The following is an 18,907-nucleotide window of genomic DNA, read 5'->3' as shown; positions in this document are numbered from 1 at the left end:
GAAGCAAGATTCAATGCTGTAAAAGCAATACTGCATAGGAACCTGGAATGTCAGGTCCATGAATCAAGGCAAATTGGAAGTGGTCAAACAAGAGATGGCAAGGGTGAACATCAACATTCTAGGAATCAGTGAACTAAAATGGACTGGAATGGGTGAATTTAATCAGATGACCATTATATCTACTACTGCGGGCAGAAATCTCAAAGAAGAAATGGAGTAGCCATCATGGTCAACAAAAGAGTCTGAAATGCAGTACTTGGATGCAGTCTCAAAAACGACAGAATGATCTCTCTTCGTCTCCAAGGCAAACCATTCAATATCACAGTTATCCAAGTCTATGCCCTAACCAGTAATGCTGAAGAAACTGAAATTGAACGGATTTATGAAGACCTACAAGACCTTTTAGAACTAACACCCAAAAAAGATGTCCTTTTCATTATAGGGGACTGGAATGCAAAAGTAGGAAGTCAAGAAACACCTGGAGTAACAGGCAAATTTGGCCTTGGAATGCAGAATGAAGCAGGGCAAAGACTAATAGAGTTTTGCCAAGAAAATGCACTGGTCAAAGCAAACACCCTCTTCCAACAGCACAAGAGAAGACTCTACACATGGACATCACTATATGGTCAAAACCGAAATCAGACTGATTATATTCTTTGCAGCCAAAGATGGAGAAGCTCTATACAGTCAACAAAAACAAGACCAGGAGCTGACTGTGGCTCAGATCATGAACTCCTTATTGCCAAATTCAGACTCAAATTGAAGAAAGTAGGGAAAATCGCTGGACCATTCAGGTATGACCTAAATCAAATGCCTTATGATTATACAATGGAAGTGAGAAATAGATTTAAGGGCCTAGAATGATAGAAAGAGTCCCTGATGAACTATGGAATGAGGTTCGTGACATTGTACAGGAGACAGGGATCAATCATCCCCATGGAAAAGAAATGCAAAAAAGCAAAATGGCTGTCTGGGGAGACCTTACAAATAGCTGTGAAAAGAAGAGAGGCAAAAAGCAAAGGAGAAAAGGAAAGATACAAGCATCTGAATGCAGAGTTCCAAAGAATAGCAAGAAGAGATAGGAAAGCCTTCCTCAGTGATCAATGCAAAGAAATAGAGGAAAAGAACAGAATGGGAAAGACTAGAGATCTCTTCAAGAAAATTAGATACAAAGGGAACATTTCATGGAAAGATGGGCTCGATAAAGGACAGAAATGGTATGGACCTAACTGAAGCAGAAGATATTAAGAAGAGGTGGCAAGAATACACAGAAGAACTGTACAAAAAAGATCTTCACGACCCAGATAATCATGATGATGTGATCACTCATCTAGAGCCAAAATTCTTAGAATGTGAAGTCAAGTGGGCCTTAAAAAGCATCACTACGAACAAAGCTAGTGGAGGTGATGGAATTCCAATTGAGCTGTTTCAAATCCTGAAAGATGATGCTGTGAAAGTGCTGCACTCAATATGCCAGCAAATTTGGAAAACTCAGCAGCAGTCACAGGACTGGAAAAGGTCAGTTTTCATTCCAATTTCAAAGAAAGGCAATGTGAAAGAATGCTCAACCTACCGCACAATTGCACTCATCTCACATGCTAGTAAAGTAATGCTCAAAATTCTCCAAGCCAGGCTTCAGCAATACATGAACCGTGAACTCCCTGATGTTCAAGCTGGTTTTAGAAAAGGCAGAGGAACCAGAGATCAAATTGCCAACATCTGCTGGATCATGGTAAAAGCAAGAGAGTTCCAGAAAAACGTCTACTTCTGCTTTATTGACTATGCCAAAGCCTTTGACTGTGTGGATCACAAGAAACTGTGGAAAATTCTGAAAAAGATGGGAATACCAGACCACCTAACCTGCCTCTTGAGAAATCTGTATGCAGGTCAGGAAGCAACCGTTAGAAGTGGACATGGAACAACAGACTGGTTCCAAATAGGAAAAGGAGTATGTCAAGGCTGTATATTGTCACCCTGCTTATTTAACTTCTATGCAGAGTACATCATGAGAAACGCTGGACTGGAAGAAACACAGGCTGGAATCAAGATTGCTGGGAGAAATCTCAATAACCTCAGATATGCAGATGACACCACCCTTATAGCAGAATGTGAAGAGGAGCTAAAAAGCCTCTTGATGAAAGTGAAAGTGGAGAGTGAAAAAGTTGGCTTCAAGCTCAACATTCAGAAAACAAAGATCGTGGCATCTGGTCCCATCACTTCATGGGAAATAGATGGGGAACCAGTAGAAACAGTGTCAGACTTTATTTCTGTGGGCTTCAAAAGCACTGCAGATGGTGACTGCAGCCATGAAATTAAAAGACGCTTACTCCTAGGAAGAAAAGTTATGACCAACCTAGAGAGTATATTCAAAAGCAGAGACATTACTTTGCCGACTAAGTTCCGTCTAGTCAAGACTATGGTTTTTCCTGTGGTCAAGTATGGATGTGAGAGTTGGACTGTGAAGAAGGCTGAGCGCCGAAGAATTGATGCTTTTGAACTGTGGTGTTGGAGAAGACTCTTGAGAGTCCCTTGGACTGCAAGGAACTCCAACCAGTCCATTCTGAAGGAGATCAGCCCTGGGATTTATTTGGAAGGAATGATGCTAAAGCTGAAACTCCAGTACTCTGGCCACCTCATGGGAAGAGTTGACTCATTGGAAAAGACTCTGATGCTGGGAGGGATTGGGGTCAGGAGGAGAAGGGGACGACAAAGGATGAGATGGCTGGATGGCATCACGGACTCGATGGACGTGAGTCTGAGTGAACTCCGGGAGATGGTGATGGACAGGGAGGCCTGGCATGCTGCAATTCATGGAGTGGCAAAGAGTCGGACACGACTGAGTGACTGAACTGAACTGTATGTTAATCCTATATTCTGCCACCTTGTTGGATTCATTTATCAGTTCTAGTAGTTTTTGTATGGAGTCTTTAGGGTTTTCTATATATAGTATCGTATCATAGTAAAATGACCATTCTACCTCTTCCAATTTAGAAAACTATTTTTCTTTTTCTTATCTAACTGCTGTGGCTGGGACTTTCAATAGTATATTGAATAGAAGTGTTGAGAGTGGACATTCTTGTCTTGTTCTAGATTTTAGAAGGAAGGCTTTAAGCTTTCACCACTGAGTATTGTGTTGGCTGCAGGCTTGTCATAAATGGCTTTTATTATCTTAAGATATATTTCCTCTATACCTACTTTGGTAAGAGTTTTTATCATGAATGGATGTTGAATTTTGTCAAATGTTTTTTCTCCATCATATATCATATTGGCAATCTCTCTCTTATCTCACTACAAGTTTATAAATTTTATTAATCATCTCAAGAACAAACTTTTTATTTTCTCTATTTGTATCTTTTCTATGTCTTTGATTCCTGCTGTCTTTATTATCTCCTTTTACTTAGAAAATATTTACTTAATTTTTTTCTAGATTTTTAAGGTAGAAACAATGAATACTAAACCAATCTTTCTTCTAAGATTTAAACTTAGAAATTTCCCTGTAAGGCCTGCTTTAGCTATACCACAAAACTTTTGCTACTGTACGTGCATTATCCTTTAAAGTATTTTCCAACCTCTTTTTTTTAAATTTATTTAATTGGAGGCTACTTACTTTACAATATTGAGGTGGTTTTGCCATACATTGACATGAATCCACCACGGGTGTATGTGTGTTCCCCATCCTGAATCCCCCTCACACCTCCCTCCCCATACTATTTCTCTGGGTCATCCAAGTACACCAGCCCTGAGCACCCTGTCTCATGCAATGAACCTGGACTGGCGGTCTGTTTCACATATGATAATATACATGTTTCAATGCTATTCTCTCAAATCACCCCACCCTCGCCTTCTCCCTAAGAGTCCAAAAGACTGTTCTATACATCTGTGTCTCTTTTGCTGTCTCACATACAGGGGTACCATTACCATCTTTCTAAATTCCATATATATGCATTAGTATACTGTATTGGTGTTTTTCTTTCTGGCTTACTTCACTCTGTATAATAGGCTCCAGTTTCATCCACCTCATTAGAATTGATTCAAATGTATTCTTTTTAATGGCTGAGTAATACTCTGTTGTGTATATGTACCACAGCTTTCTTTTCCATTTGTCTGCTGAAAATCCCATGGATGGAGGAGCCTGGTAGGCTGCAGTCCATGGGGTCGCTAAGAGTCGGACACGACTGAGCGACTTCACTTTCACTTTTCACCTTCATGCACTGGAGAAGGAAATGGCAACCCACTCCAGTGTTCTTGCCTGGAGAATCCCAGGGACGGGGGAGCCTGGTGGGCTGCCGTCTATGGGGTCGCACAGAGTCGGACACGACTGAAGCGACTTAGCAGCAGCAGCAGCAGCTGATGAACACTGATGTTATTTCCATGTCCTGGCTATTATAAACAGTGCTGCGATGAACATTGGGGTACATGTCTCTTTCAATTCTGGTTTCCTCGGTGTGTATTCCCAGCAGTGGGATTACTGGGTCATAAGGCAGTTCTTTCCAGCTTTTTAAGGAATCTCCACACTGTTCTCCATAGTGGCTGTACTAGTTTGCATTCCCACCAACAGAATAAGAGGGTTCCCTTTTCTCCACACCCTCTCCAACACTTATTGCTTGTAGACTTTGGGATAGTAGCCATTCTGACTGGCGTGAAATGGTACCTCACTGTGGTTTTGATTTGCATTTCTCTGAAAATGAGTGATGTTGAACATCTTTTCATGTGTTTGTTACCCATCTGTATGTCTTCTTTGGAGAAATGTCTGTTTAGTTCTTTGGCCCATTTTTTGATTGGGTCGTTTATTTTTCTGGAATTGAGCTACAGGAATTGCTTGTTTATTTTTGAGATTAATTGTTTGTCTGTTGTTTCATTGCTACTATTTTCTCCCATTCTGAAGGCTGTCTTTTCACCGTGCTTATAGTTTCCTTCATTGTGCAAAACCTTTTAAGTTTAATTAGGTCCCATATGTTTATTTTTGCTTTTATTTCCATTACTCAGGGAGATGGGTCATAGAGGATCCTGCTGTGATTTATGTCAGAGAGTGTTTTGCCTATGTTCTTCTCTAGGAATTTTATAGTTTCTGGTCTTACGTTTAGATCTTTAATTCATTTTGAGTTTATTTTTGTGTATGGTATTAGAAAGTGTTCTAGTTTCATTCTTTTACAAGTGGTTGACTAGTTTTCCCAGCACCACTTGTTAAAGAGATTGTCTTTTCTCCACTGTATATTCTTGCCTTCTTTGTCAAAGATAAAGTGTCCATAGGGGCATGGATTTATCTCTGGGCTTTCTATTTTGTTCCATTGCTCTATATTTCTGTCTTTGTGCCAGTACCATACTGTTGATGACTGTGGCTTTGTAGTAGAGCCTGAAGTCAGGCAGGTTGATTCCTCCAGTTCCATTCTTCTTTCTCAAGACTGCTTTGGCTATTCGAGTTTTTTTGTATTTCCATGCAAATTGTGAAATTATTTGTTCTAGTTCTGTGAAAAATACTGTTGGTAGCTTGATAGGGATTGCATTCAATCTATAGATTGCTTTGGATAATATACTCATTTTCACTATATTGATTCTTTCAATCCATGAACATGGTATATTTCTCCATCTATTGGTGTCCTCTTTGATTTCCTTCATCAGTGTTTTATAGTTTTCTATATATAGGTCTTTTGTTTCTTTAGGTAGATATATTCCTACGTATTTTATTCTTTTTGTTGCAATGGTGACTGGAACTGTTTCCTTAATTTCTCTTTCTGTTTTCTCATTGTTAGTGTATAGGAATGCAAGGGGTTTCTGTGTGTTGATTTTATATCCTGCAACTTTACTATATTCACTGATTAGCTCTAGTAATTTTCTGGTGGAGTCTTTAGGGTTTTTTATGTAGAGGATCATGTCATCTGCAAACAGTGAGAGTTTTACTTCTTCTTTTCCAATCAACCTCCTTTATGATTTATTGTTTTTAATACTCAGTGTTTAAGAAATATACTAATTTCTGGAATCTAGAGGTATTTATGGATATCATATTAATGTTTGTCTCTAATTTAATTTTGCTATGGTGATGGAAGATATTCTGTAAGATTTCAGTCTTCTGAAATTCATCTATTGATGACACTTTCTACATCTTTTTATTTTATGCAATCCTTAATTACTGAAATTTTACATATTTTTACTACTTTTGTCTTTTAATCTTAATGCTTACCTTATAAGTGATTGAACCCCTGCCTTTATTATATATGTATATTTTCCAGTGAGATTTCAATTACTGCATGTTTTCTTATCATTTAGTGTCATTTCTTTTCAGTTTAGAGAAGTCCCTTTAATATTTCATGCAGAAGAAGTATAGTGGCAATAAACTTCTTTAGCTTTTGTTTATCCTAAAAACTCAATCTCTCCTTAATTCTGAATGTTAAACTAGCTGTGCAGAGTCTGTGATGGGAAGTTTTTTCCTTTCAGCACTATGAGTATATCATGACACTCCTTTATTATCCAGAGTTACTTTTTTTCTCTTGCTGCTTTAAGGATTTTCTTTATTCTTAACTTCTACCATTTTAGTTGCAATGTGTCTTATGTGTGTGTCTCTTTGGGTTCTTCTTATTCATAGCTCTTTGGGCTTCCTGGACCCAGAGGTCTGTTTGCTTCCCCAGATTAGGAAATTTTTTAGTCACTATTTCTTAAAATAATTTTTCTGGTCCTTTCTTTCTTCGCCTTCTGTGACCCATATAATGCAAATGTTATTCCATACAATGTTGTCCTAAAGGCAACATATGGTATCTTCACTTTTGAAAATTCTTCATTTTGCTGCTCTGTCTGAGGGAGTCCCACCATTTTATCTTTTAGCTCACTCATTCGTTTTTCCACCTCATCTGTGCTGCTGTTGAGCACATCTAGTGTATTTTTCAGTTTAGTCATAACTTCTCTTTGGTACTATATTTTCTATCTCACTGTTAAAGTTCTCACTATGTTTATCCTTTCCTGAGTTTGATGAGCTATTTATGATCATTATACTGAAGCCCATCAGGTGGACTGCTTATCTCAGTTTCATTTAGTTTTTTTTCTGAGGATTCTGTCTTGTTCATTTGATTGGACTATATTCCTCTGCCTCCTCATTTTCCTTTTCTGTTTCTTTCTATGAATTACGTAAATCAGCTCTCTCTCCCAGGCTGTTGAAAGGATTGTCATGTACTCTATTTGAAGAAACATGCCAGGTACACTTGAAAATACTGTATATTCTGTAGTTCTTGGGTAAAATGTTATATGCCAGTTAGGTCAAAGTGGCTGAAAGTGTTCAGACTTCTATATTTATTCTTGTTTTATTTTTTGTGTTTAATTGGTATTTTAAGTACTAAGTGAAAAATATTAAAATCTTCAACTATGATCTCTCTTTCAGTTGCTGACTAACATGTTCAGAAACTCTTTTACTAACTGAAAACAGTTATAACTACAATGTCTTCCCTGATATACTGACATTTTCATCATTATGAAATCTTTGTTTCCAGTAATTTTCCATGTTTTAAAGTTTATTTTTTCAGAAAATATTTTTTATATTTATATCACTGTCCCATCCTTTCACTCTGTAATCTATTTGAACCTTTGTATTTGAAACATTTGTATTGTAGATAGCATATGGTTGGGTCTTGCTTTCTTCCTATCTTACATGAAGTCTTTACTTTTGAGTATTTGTTTCATTGATATTTAATGATTAACAAAGTAGTTGAATTAATGATGACCATGTTTCAACTTGTCTCCTAATTGTTTCATATGTTATTTTTCCTTCTTTTGTCCTTTTTTCTCTGAATTCACCTACTCTAAAGAGATATTCTCCTGCTCGCATTGAAGAAAAATCTGCCACATTTTGAGAGGACAAAATGATGAGGACTGGATACAGTTTCTAAACTCAAATCAAAACCCAGTCAACAGTAATCATGAAAACAGGAGCACTTTAGTCCGACAACTTTAAGGAACTAAATCAGTCAATAACCAGTGATCTTGCAAGTAGAATCTAAGTCTCAGATGAGATTGCTGCCAAGGTGAACACCTCAATGTTAGCCTGGTGAGACTCTATGAAGAGGACCAGACAAACACATGCTTAGACTCCTGACCCACACAAACTCTGAGATGATAAATCTGTGTTGTACTGAGCTACCAAATTTGTGGTAATTTGTTCTGCATCAATAAAAACCTAATATATACAGAAATATAATCTATCCAAATGAAGCACAGACATTAAACAGGCTAAAAATAAAAATGAACCAAGTTTTGCTAACTTATAGGAAACTAAGAAAGAAGATAGAGGCAAAAAAGATTCTGAAAATCAAAGACTGAAAAAAACTATACTCTGATCTAAGGATCTCTGAAAACTCTAAGCAGGATGAACACACACACACACACTCACTCATATACACACTTAAACACAACAAAATAAACTATAATAAAATTACTGAAAACCAATAATAAAAGAAGCAACCTTAAAAAGCAGCCAGAGAAAAAGGACATATTACCAGTAGATGAACAATGATTTTTTAAATGGAAGATGTTTTTATAAGACTTATCATAAAAACTATATGAGACAGAAGACAAAGGATGAACTTCTTTAAAGGGCTGGAAAATGTATCCTAAAGCTAAGGAGGTGATGAAAGCCGTCTGGAGGCAGCATTAGGTGCAGCAGTATATGCCCATCTCAGAGGTGGTCATGGTACAAGATGTGAATTATGCTTAAGTGCTCAAAGCTCTGTTCTCCTCAACCTAAATGAATCTGGGTTGTGGTTTTGGCTTCTTTTCGGTCATCTTTGTACCTTTTCAGATTCTGAACTCGGCCCCAACCCTTCTAGGAGTTGGGGTGAGCCCCCAGAAGTGTCTCTTGGAGGTACTCAAACAGCTTTTCAACACATTTACGTAGATCAAAAAAAAAAATTGGTTTCTCTAAATGGGCAACTGGAAACGCTATAAAAAACAGGAAATTTTTCAATTTATTTCTTATTTACCTTATTTCTTTATCATAATTTCAACATGGTGTGAAGCTGAGGTCAAGTTAACTGCACTTTCTAAGGCATTTTAGATATGTCTTTTATCCCAATTTAAACAGATCTTAGAGTTTTCCTTGAAAACTTCTCTCATTCATGCATTCCTCAGCTATTCCATATTCTGTTCATTTCTTCACTGGATTATTGTTACAGGCTGAATTCTGTGCCCCACATTGATATGTTGAAGCCATAATCTCCAGTGCCTGAAAGTCTAACTATATATGGAAACTGGGCCTTTGAAGAGGTAGCTAAAACGAGGCCAATGGGGTGGGCCCTGAGTCAATCTGACTAGAGTAGAAAAAATTTGAACACACAGAGACACACTGGGCAGTGGTGGGTAGAAGTGTGTGCACAGAAGAAAGGCTATGTGAGGACACAGCAAGAAAGTGGCTATCTGCAACCAAAGAAAGAGGCTTCAGAATAAACCAAACGTGCTGATACATTGATCTTTCACCTCTACCCTCCAGAACTATGAAAAGAATCAACTTCTGTTATTTAAGCCCCCTCAGTTCAGTTCAGTTCAGTTCAGTCACTCAGTTGTGTCCAACTCTTTGTGACCCCATGAATCGCAGCACGCCGGGTCTCCCTGTCCATCACCAACTTCCAGAGTTCACTCAGACTCTCGCCCATCGAGTCAGTGATGCCATCTAGCCATCTCATCCTCTGTCGTCCCCTTCTCCTCCTGTGGTATTTTGTTTTCATAGCCCTAGTGTACTAATATAACTACTAAAAATCGTAAGGGAACTGGAACATGGCCTTCAGACTTCTTACTAGCTAGCAGAGTGATCCAAAAATCCATAGAACTCAGAGTTACTTGAGATCTCTCAGTCCCTTAAGAGATTTAAGTGAATATGGCTTAAACCTTCAGTTTCACAGAATGAAAATCCATTTCTTTTCATTTATTTCATTTAATTCCCTTTCATTTGAGTTGTTCTGCTGAATAAGTTGTGCTGCTATTCTATCCTTTTACACAGAAGTCTAAGCATATTGCTGCCTTGTTTGAAACTCATTTGCCATCTCCTGATTGCTTATATGCAAAGCCTCTGTTCTTTTCAGCATGCCCCCTCCACAATTTTCTCCCTCCACCTTCCAACATACATATCACAACTAAAGTCACCTACAGCACCCAGCCCTGATGAGCGTGGCAGCCTCACTGTCTTATACCTAGGCATTTGGCCCAAAGGTATCAATTGCTATGCCTTTGCCTACTTCCTCACCACTCTCTGTGGGCCAGTCCTCTCGTCTCTTGATCCACCCTCCATAGACAACTTTAAGTTCCTTCAGTCTCTCTCACAGTGCTTGGCACAAAGTGGATACTCAATAACTATGTGATAATAAATGAACCAGTGAACAAAAAATATCAATTTCAAAACCTTCCGAGGAGTGTCAACACTTAGAAGATAAAAGTCCACAATGAATTCTGATGCCAGGGGCCCCCAGCATCTGTGCCCAACCTATTTATCCCAACTTCTTGGTGGTCCCCACTCCCCAATTTCAGACCTCCTTCAACTCTTGTCAGAAACATTAGGGCAGGCCCAGAATCCTGGAGGAAATGGGTAGGGATAATGAGAGTGGGCTAGGCCTCTAACTTTACCTGTGTGAATGCTGCTGCTCTTGAGGAATTTTTCTTGTTTGCTCTCTTTCCACCTGGAAGGAAGCAGAGTATCCATGAGCCTCATGGATCTACTCCAAAACAGGCAACAATTGAAGGCAGTGGCCAGAAAAGAACATTATCCAGTTAAATTCTATGTTAAACAGAGGGTTTGTAGTTTCCTCCTTTTTAAAGGATAACTCAAATGAGGAAAAAATGGGCATGATGAGATCTAAAGACCATGGTCTCCTCTAGCTAAAAATTCTTCTACCAGATGTTCCATCTCCCACCCTGAACTCTGGAATCTTGTAGCATTTTCCCCTCAAGAATTCTCGAATGTCATTTTCTCAGACAAATACAAAAACTATGGCCTGGAAAGGGGCAGTGATTTCCCCAGGGTCACCCAGCAACTATGGGAAAAGCCAGGACCAAAACCCAGGTCTCCTGGAGGGTGAGGTTGCTCTTTACACAGCACCCTGTGAACCATCCTATGGAAGGTGGGAAGGGGGAGGCACTTGTTCTGAACAGCCTTCAACTCCAGTTCTCTCCCAACTGATCCACAGGGGATCTGCAGTAACAGGCTTTGATTAAGCTTTAGCTATGTCAGTCACTCCGGAGAAGGCAATGGCACCCCACTCCAGTACTCTTGCCTGGGAAATCCCATGGATGGAGGAGCCTGGTAAGCTACAGTCCATGGGGTCCCAAAGAGTCAGACACTACTGAGCGACTTCACTTTCACTTTTCACTTTCATGCAATGGAAAAGGAAATGGCAACCCACTCCAGTGTTCTTGCCTGGAGAATCCCAAGGACAGGAGCCTGGTGGGCTGCTGTCTATGGGGTCACACAGAGTCAGACACAACTGACGTGACTTAGAAGAAGAAGAAGAAGTCAGTCACTCAGTGGCATCTGACTCTTTGTGACACCATGAACTGTAGCCCCCCCACCCCCACCCCCAGGCTTCTCTGTTCATGGAATTCTCCAAGCAAGAATACTGGAGGGAATTATTCCCTTCTCCAGAGGATCTTCCTGACAAAGGGGTCAAATCCAGGTCTCCTGTATTGTAGGCAAATTGTTTACTATCTGAGCCACCAGGGAAGCCTGTGAGAGTCCTTATTCTTAGAATATGGTCTCAGGTAGAGGCAAGAGAAGGGGTGTGAAGGCAGCATGAAAAGAAATCGGAGGTTCCGATTAGAAAACACTGTCTCCCTGAGGACTTGCCACATGAGATTATGGGACGAATGTAACTGTTTTCCTTCAAATTTCCTTAAAACGATTTATATTTTTATTCGGGGGAAAAATCATATAAAATTACAAATATATGCTTACCAATGAAAATAAAATATGGCAACAATGAAAACTGCAGAAAGAATATCCATGAGAATCCACACAAACAAATAGTACTTTGGTGTCTGCAAAGCAGAGAACACAGTTAAGGACTGACAGCTGGAAGGGAATGTAGATCATGTGGGTCAGGTCCTTGCTTGGCTGTCAGGGATGGACCAGGGTCAGAGCAGGGAGAGGAACCTTGATTGCTGAGGTTGGTGTCTAACACAGAGAATACCTGCTGCCAACCTAACATGTAATCTCCCCTTACATGTGCCGAGGTCTCTACAAGGACTAAAACACTTCACACACTTCATTTCCCTGGACGGTCAACAGAGGTCTGAGGGAGTCGCAGAGATGTCACAGAGCAACTCTTCTCTGGATGCAGGAGTACAACCCAAGATCCTTGGCTTCCAGTGCTCTATGTGTTCATGGCACAGCTTCCCAAACCTGGCTGTGCATCCAAATCTACCTGAGCCTCAGCCTTTCTTAGTACAGCTTCCTGGGCCTCACTACAGACTCAGAAGTTAGAATTTCAGCATTTTTTTTTACAAGCTTCCCAGGAATAAGCAGTCATTGAACTAGAATCCTTCTTCTAAATTGTCATGCTTCAAATCAGTTCAGTTCAGTCACTCAGTTGTGTTCGACTCTGCGACCCCATGATCACAGCACGCCAGGCCTCCCTGTCCATCACCAACTCCCGGAGTCTACCCAAACCCATGTCCATTGAGTCGGTGATGCCATCCAGCCATCTCATCCTCTGTCATCCCCTTCTCCTCCTGCCCCCAATCCCTCCCAGCATCAGGGTCTTTTCCAATGAGTCAACTCTTCCATCAGGTGGCAAAGTATTGGATTTCAGCCTCAACATCAGGGAGTTCAATGAACATCCAGGACTGATCTCCTTTAGGATGGACTGGTTGGACCTCCATGCAGTCCAAGGGACTCTCAAGAGTCTTCTCCAACACAACCACTCAAAAGCATCAATTATCTGGTGCTCAGCTTACTTCACCATCCAAATCTCACATCCATACATGACCACTGGAAAAACCATAGCCTTGACAGACCTCTCTTGGCAAATTAATGACTCTGCTTTTAAATAATGACTCTGCTATCTAGGTTGGTCATAACTTTCCTTCCAAGGAGTAAGTGCCTTTTAATTTCATGGCTGAAGTCACCATCTGCAGTGATTTTGGAGCCCCCCAAAATAAAGTCTGACACTGTTACCACTGTTTCCACATCTATTTCCCATGAAGTGATGGGACCGGATGCCATGATCTTAGTTTTTGAATGTTGAACTTTAAGCCAACTTTTTCACTCTCCTCCTTCACTTTCATCAAGAGGCTTTTTAGTTCCTCTTCACTTTCTGCCATAAGGGTGGCATCGTATGCATATCTGAGATCATTGATATTTCCCCCGGCAATCTTGATTCTAGCATGTGCTTCTTCCAGTCCAGCATTTCTCATGATGTACTCTGCATAGAAGTTAAATAAGCAGGGTGACAATATACAGCCTTGATGTACTCCTTTTCCTATTTGGAACCAGTCTGTTGTTCCATGTCCAGTTCTAACTGTTGCTTCCTGACCTGCATACAGGTTTCTCAAGAGACAGGTCGGGTGGTCTGGTATTCCCATCTCTTTCAGAATTTTCCACAGTTTCTTGTGATCCACACAGTCAAAGGATTTGGCATAGTCAATAAAGCAGAAATAGATGTTTTTCTGGAACTCTCTTGCTTTTTCCATGATCCAGCGGATGTTGGCAATTTGATCTCTGGTTCCTCTGCCTTTTCTAAAACCAGCTTGAACATCTGAAAGTTCACGGATCACGTACTGCTAAAGCCTGGCTTGGAGAATTTTGAGCATTACTTTACTAGCATGTGAGATGAGTGCAATTGTGTGGTAGTTTGAGCATTCTTTCACATTGCCTTTCTTTGGGATTGGAATGAAAACTGACCTTTTCCAGTCCTGTGGCCACTGCTGAGTTTTCCAAATTTGCTGGCATACTGAGTGCAGCACTTTCACAGCATGATCTTTCAGGAGTTGAAATAGCACAACTGGAATGCCATCACCTCCACTAGCTTTGTTCGTAGTGATGCTTTCTAAGGCCCACTTGACTTCACATTCCAGGATGTCTGGCTCTAGGTGAGTGATCACACTATTGTGATTATCTGGGTTATGAAGCTCTTTTTTGCACAGTTCTCCTGTGTTTTCCTGCCACCTCTTCTTAATATCTTCTGCTTCTGTTAGGTCCAGACCATTTCTGTCCTTTATCGAGCCCATCTTTGCATGAAATGTTCCCTTGGTATCTCTAATTTTCTTGAAGAGATCTCTAGTCTTTCCCATTCTGTTGTTTTCCTCTATTTCTTTGCATTGATTGCCGAGGAAGGCTTTCTTATCTCTCCTTGCTATTCTTTGGAACTCTGCATTCAGATGCTTATATCTTTCCTTTTCTCCTTTGCTTTTCGCCTCTCTTCTTTTGACAGCTCTTTGTAAGGCCTCCCCAGACAGCCATTTTGCTTTTTTGCATTTATTTTCCATGGGGATGGTCTTGATCCCTGTCTCCTGTACAATATCACAAACCTCCGTCCATAGTTCATCAGGCACTCTATCAGATCTAGTCCCTTAAATCTATTTCTCACTTCCATTGTATAATCATAAGGGATTTGATTTAGGTCATACCTGAATGATTCAGTGGTTTTCCCCACTTTCTTCAATTTATTTCTGAATTTGGCAGTAAGCAGTTCATGATCTGAGCCACAGTCAGCTCCTGGTCTTGTTTTTGTTGACTGTGTAGAGCTTCTCCATCGTTGGCTGCAAACAATATAATCAGTCTGATTTCGGTGTTGACCATCTGGTGATGTCCATGTGTAGAGTCTTCTCTTGTGTTGTTGGAAGAGGGTGTTTGCTATGAATAGTGCATTCTCTTGGCAAAACTCTATTAGCTTTTGCCCTGCTTCATTCTGTACCCCAAGGCCAAATTTGCCTATTACTCCAGGTGTTTCCTGACTACCTACTTTTGCATCCTAGTCCCCTACAATGAAAAGGACATCTTTTTTGGGTGTTAGTTCTAAAAGGTCCTGTAGGTCTTCATAGAATCATTCAACTTCAGCTTCGGCTTAGATTACTGTGATATTGAATTGTTTGCCTTGGAAACAAACAGAGATCATTCTGTCATTTTTGTCATATTGCTTCAAATAAACATACTGAAATTACAGTTCTTAATTAACACATCCATTTCCCTGGGCTCCTTGCCTGAATCACTGGTTTCACAGAGCTCCATATTCTAGGTTATCTTGCATGAGTTTTTTTATCTCCACAGCTTTCTGGTTTTTTGTTTTGACTACACTGGATCTTCGTTGCTGCACTCAGGCTTTCTCTAGTTGCAGTGAGTGTCGTACTCGGGCTTCTATGTGGAGCTTCTCCTGCTGTAGAGCACAGGCTCTAGGAGCAGGGGCTTCAGTAGCTGCAGCACACGGGCTCAGTAGTTGTGGCACACACCCAAGCTTAGTGGTTCTGTGCAGCCTGCAGAATCTTCCCAGACCAGGGATCAAACCTGTGTCCCCTGCATTGGCAGGAAGATTTTTACCCACTACACCACCAGGGAAGTCCTTAACTCCCTAGTTTGATTATCCCTTTTCACCTTCATTGCCTCTCCTCTAATATTACCTGATGGTACCGGGACTACCATTTTTATTCTTTCATATGCCATTTCTAATTTATCCAAAGGTCTTTCCTTGGACTTAATAACAATGACAATAGTAACAACAACATGAGCAATCATGATAATAATGAGAACAACAACTAACATTAATGAGAACTTAAAGGAGCTAAGGAAATGTCTGAAGCACTTTAAGGCTATTTTCACAGCTTATCCTCACAACAGCTCTACTAGACAGGTACATTAGAAGCTCTTAAGCCACTTCCACTAAACTGAGGTTCTTAATCGCTTCTGGGAACCTGACTGATAGATGTTTTGGCCTGCTCCAGGATGCCCATAAGGTGAGCTGTACAGTCACCAAGAATCAGTTATCTTTACTACCCAAATGGCTTAGAACAGTTGTACCAGTTGTTAACAACTATGCAGTATAATTTGATTAAGGTCATACCTGAATGGTCTTGTGGTTTTCCCTACTTTCTGAATTTGGTAATAAGGAGTTCATGATCTGAGCCACAGTCAGCTCCTGGTCTTGTTTTTGTTGACTGTATAGAGCTTCTCCATCTTTGGCTGCAGAGAATATAATCAATCTGATTTCGGTGTAGACCATCTGGTGATGTCCATGTGTAGAGTCTTCTCTTGTGTTGTTGGAAGAGGGTGTTTGCTATGACCAGTGCATTCTCTTGGCAAAACTCTGTTAGTCTTTGCCCTGCTTCATTCCACATTCCAAGGCCAAATTTGCCTGTTACTCCAGATGTTTCCTGACTTTCTACTTTTGCATTCCAGTCCCCTATAATGAAAAGGACATCTTTTTGGGGGTGTTAGTTCTAAAAGGTCTTGTAGGTCTTCATAAAACCATTCAATTTCAGTTTCTTCAGCGTTACTGGTTAGGGCATAGACTTGGATAACTGTGATATTGAATGGTTTGCCTTGGAGATGAAGAGATCATTCTGTCGTTTTTGAAACTGCATCCAAGTATTGCATTTCGGACTCTTTTGTGGACCTTGATGGATACTCCATTTCTTCTGAGGGATTCCTGCCCGCAGTAGTAAATATAATGGTCATCTGAGTTAAATTCACCCATTCCAGTCCATTTTAGTTCGCTGATTCCTAGAATGTTGACGTTCACCCTTGACATCTCTTGTTTGACCACTTCCAATTGGCCTTGATTCATGGACCTGACATTCCAGGTTCCTATGCAATATTGCTCTTTACAGCATCAGATCTTATTTCAATTACCAGTCACATCCACAACTGGGTACTGTTTTTGCTTTGGCTTCATCCCTTCATTCTTTCTGGAGTTATTTCTCCACTGATTTCCAGTAGCATATTGGGCACCTAATGACCTGGGGAGTTCCTCTTTCAGAATCCTATCATTTTGCCTTTTCATACTGTTCATGGGGTTCTCAAGACAAGAATACTGAAGTAGCTTGCCATTCCCTTCTCCAGTGGACCACATTCTGCCTAGATTTGATAGACAGAGTGCCTGATGAACTATGGAATGAGGTTCATGACACTGTACAGGAGATAGGGATCAAGACCATCCCCATGGAAAAGAAATGCAAAAAAGCAAAATGGCTGTCTGGGGAGGCCTTACAAAGAGCTGGGAAAAGAAGAGAGGCGAAAAGCAAAGGAGAAAAGGAAAGATATAAGCATCTGAATGCAGAGTTTCAAAGAATAGCAAGGAGAGATAAGAAAGCCTTCTTCAGTGATCAAAGCAAAGAAATAGAGGAAAACAACAGAATGGGAAAGACTAGAGATCTCTTCAAGAAAATTAGAGATACCAAGGGAACATTTCATGCAAAGATGGGCTCGATAAAGGACAGAAATGGTAAGGACCGAACAGAAGTAGAAGATATTAAGAAGAGGTGGCAAGAATACATGGAAGAACTATACAAAAAAGATCTTCATGACCCAGATAATCATGATGATGTGATCACTCATCTAGAGCCAGACATCTTGGAATGTGAAGTCAAGTGGGCCTTAGAAAGCATCACTACGAACAAAGCTAGTGGAGGTGATGGAATTCCAATTGAGCTGTTTCAAATCCTGAAAGATGATGCTGTGAAAGTGCTGCACTCAGTATGCCAGCAAATTTGGAAAACTCAGCAGTGGCCACAGGACTGGAAAAGGTCAGTTTTCATTCCAATCCCAAAGAAAGGCAATGCAAAAGAATGTTCAGACTACCACACAATTGCACTCATCTCACATGCTAGTAAAGTAATGCTCAAAATTCTCCAAGCCAGGCTTCAGCAATACATGAACCATGAACTTTCAGATGTTCAAGCTGGTTTTAGAAAAGGCAGAGGAATCAAAGATCAAATTGCCAACATCCGCTGGATCTTGGAAAAAGCAAGAGAGTTCCAGAAAAACATCTATTTCTGCTTTATTGACTATGCCAAATCCTTTGACTGTGTGGATCACAAGAAACTGTGGAAAATCCTGAAACAGATGGGAATACCAGACCACCTGACCTGCCTCTTGAGAAATCTGTATGCAGGTCAGGAAGCAACAGTTAGAACTGGACATGGAACAACAGACTGGTTCCAAATAGGAAAAGGAGTACATCAAGGCTGTATATTGTCACCCTGCTTATTTAACTTCTATGCAGAGTACATCATGAGAAATGCTGGACTGGAAGAAACACAAGCTGGAATGAAGATTGCTGGGAGAAATATCAATCACCTCAGATATGCAGATGACACCACCCTTATGGCCGAAAGTGAAGAGGAGCTAAAAAGCCTCTTGATGAAAGTGAAAGAGGAGAGCAAAAAAGTTGGCTTCAAGCTCAACATTCAGAAAACGAAGATCATGGCATCTGGTCCCATCACTTCATGGGAAATAGATGGGGAAACAGTGGAAACAGTGTCAGACTTTATTTTGGGGGGCTCCAAAATCACTGCAGATGGTGACTGCAGCCATGAAATTAAAAGACGCTTACTCCTTGGAAGAAAAGTTATGACCAACCTAGATAGCATATTCAAAAGTAGAAACATTACTTTGCCAACAAAAGTCTGTCTAGTCAAGGCTATGGTTTTTCCAGTAGTCATGTATGGATGTGAGTTGGACTGTGAAGAAGGCTGAGTGCCGAAGAATTGATGCTTTTAAACTGTGGTGTTGGAGAAGACTCTTGAGAGTCCCCTGGACTGCAAGGAGATCCAACCAGTCCATTCTGAAGTAGATCAGCCCTGGGATTTCTTTGGAAGGAATGAGGCTAAAGCTGAAGCTCCAGTACTTTGGCCACCTCATGCAAAGAGCTGACTCATTGGAAAAGACTCTGATGCTGGGAGGGATTGGGGGCAGGAGGAGAAGGGGATGACTGAGGATGAGGTGGCTGGATGG

The 18,907-nt window shown here is 40.5% G+C and overlaps 1 protein-coding gene across 1 annotated transcript in view; it reads right to left on the bottom strand.

Annotated features, from left to right (window-relative positions):
- The window catches only part of LOC128069094 (glycerophosphodiester phosphodiesterase domain-containing protein 4-like), a 148,834-nt gene that overhangs the window by 3,869 nt on the left and 126,058 nt on the right, over positions 1–18,907 (bottom strand). Inside the window, exons 14-15 of the mRNA XM_052662383.1 lie at positions 11,918–12,000; positions 10,594–10,646 (exon numbers count right to left, since the gene is read on the bottom strand). Coding sequence (XP_052518343.1) covers positions 10,594–10,646; positions 11,918–12,000 — 136 coding nt within the window. The remainder of the gene's footprint in view (positions 1–10,593; positions 10,647–11,917; positions 12,001–18,907) is intronic.

The sequence above is a fragment of the Budorcas taxicolor genome, chromosome 25, assembly GCF_023091745.1.
Source record: "Budorcas taxicolor isolate Tak-1 chromosome 25, Takin1.1, whole genome shotgun sequence".
NCBI lineage: Eukaryota > Metazoa > Chordata > Mammalia > Artiodactyla > Bovidae > Budorcas > Budorcas taxicolor.
Note: the sequence above shows the minus strand (reverse complement) of the source record. Positions and strands in the feature narration are given on the sequence as shown.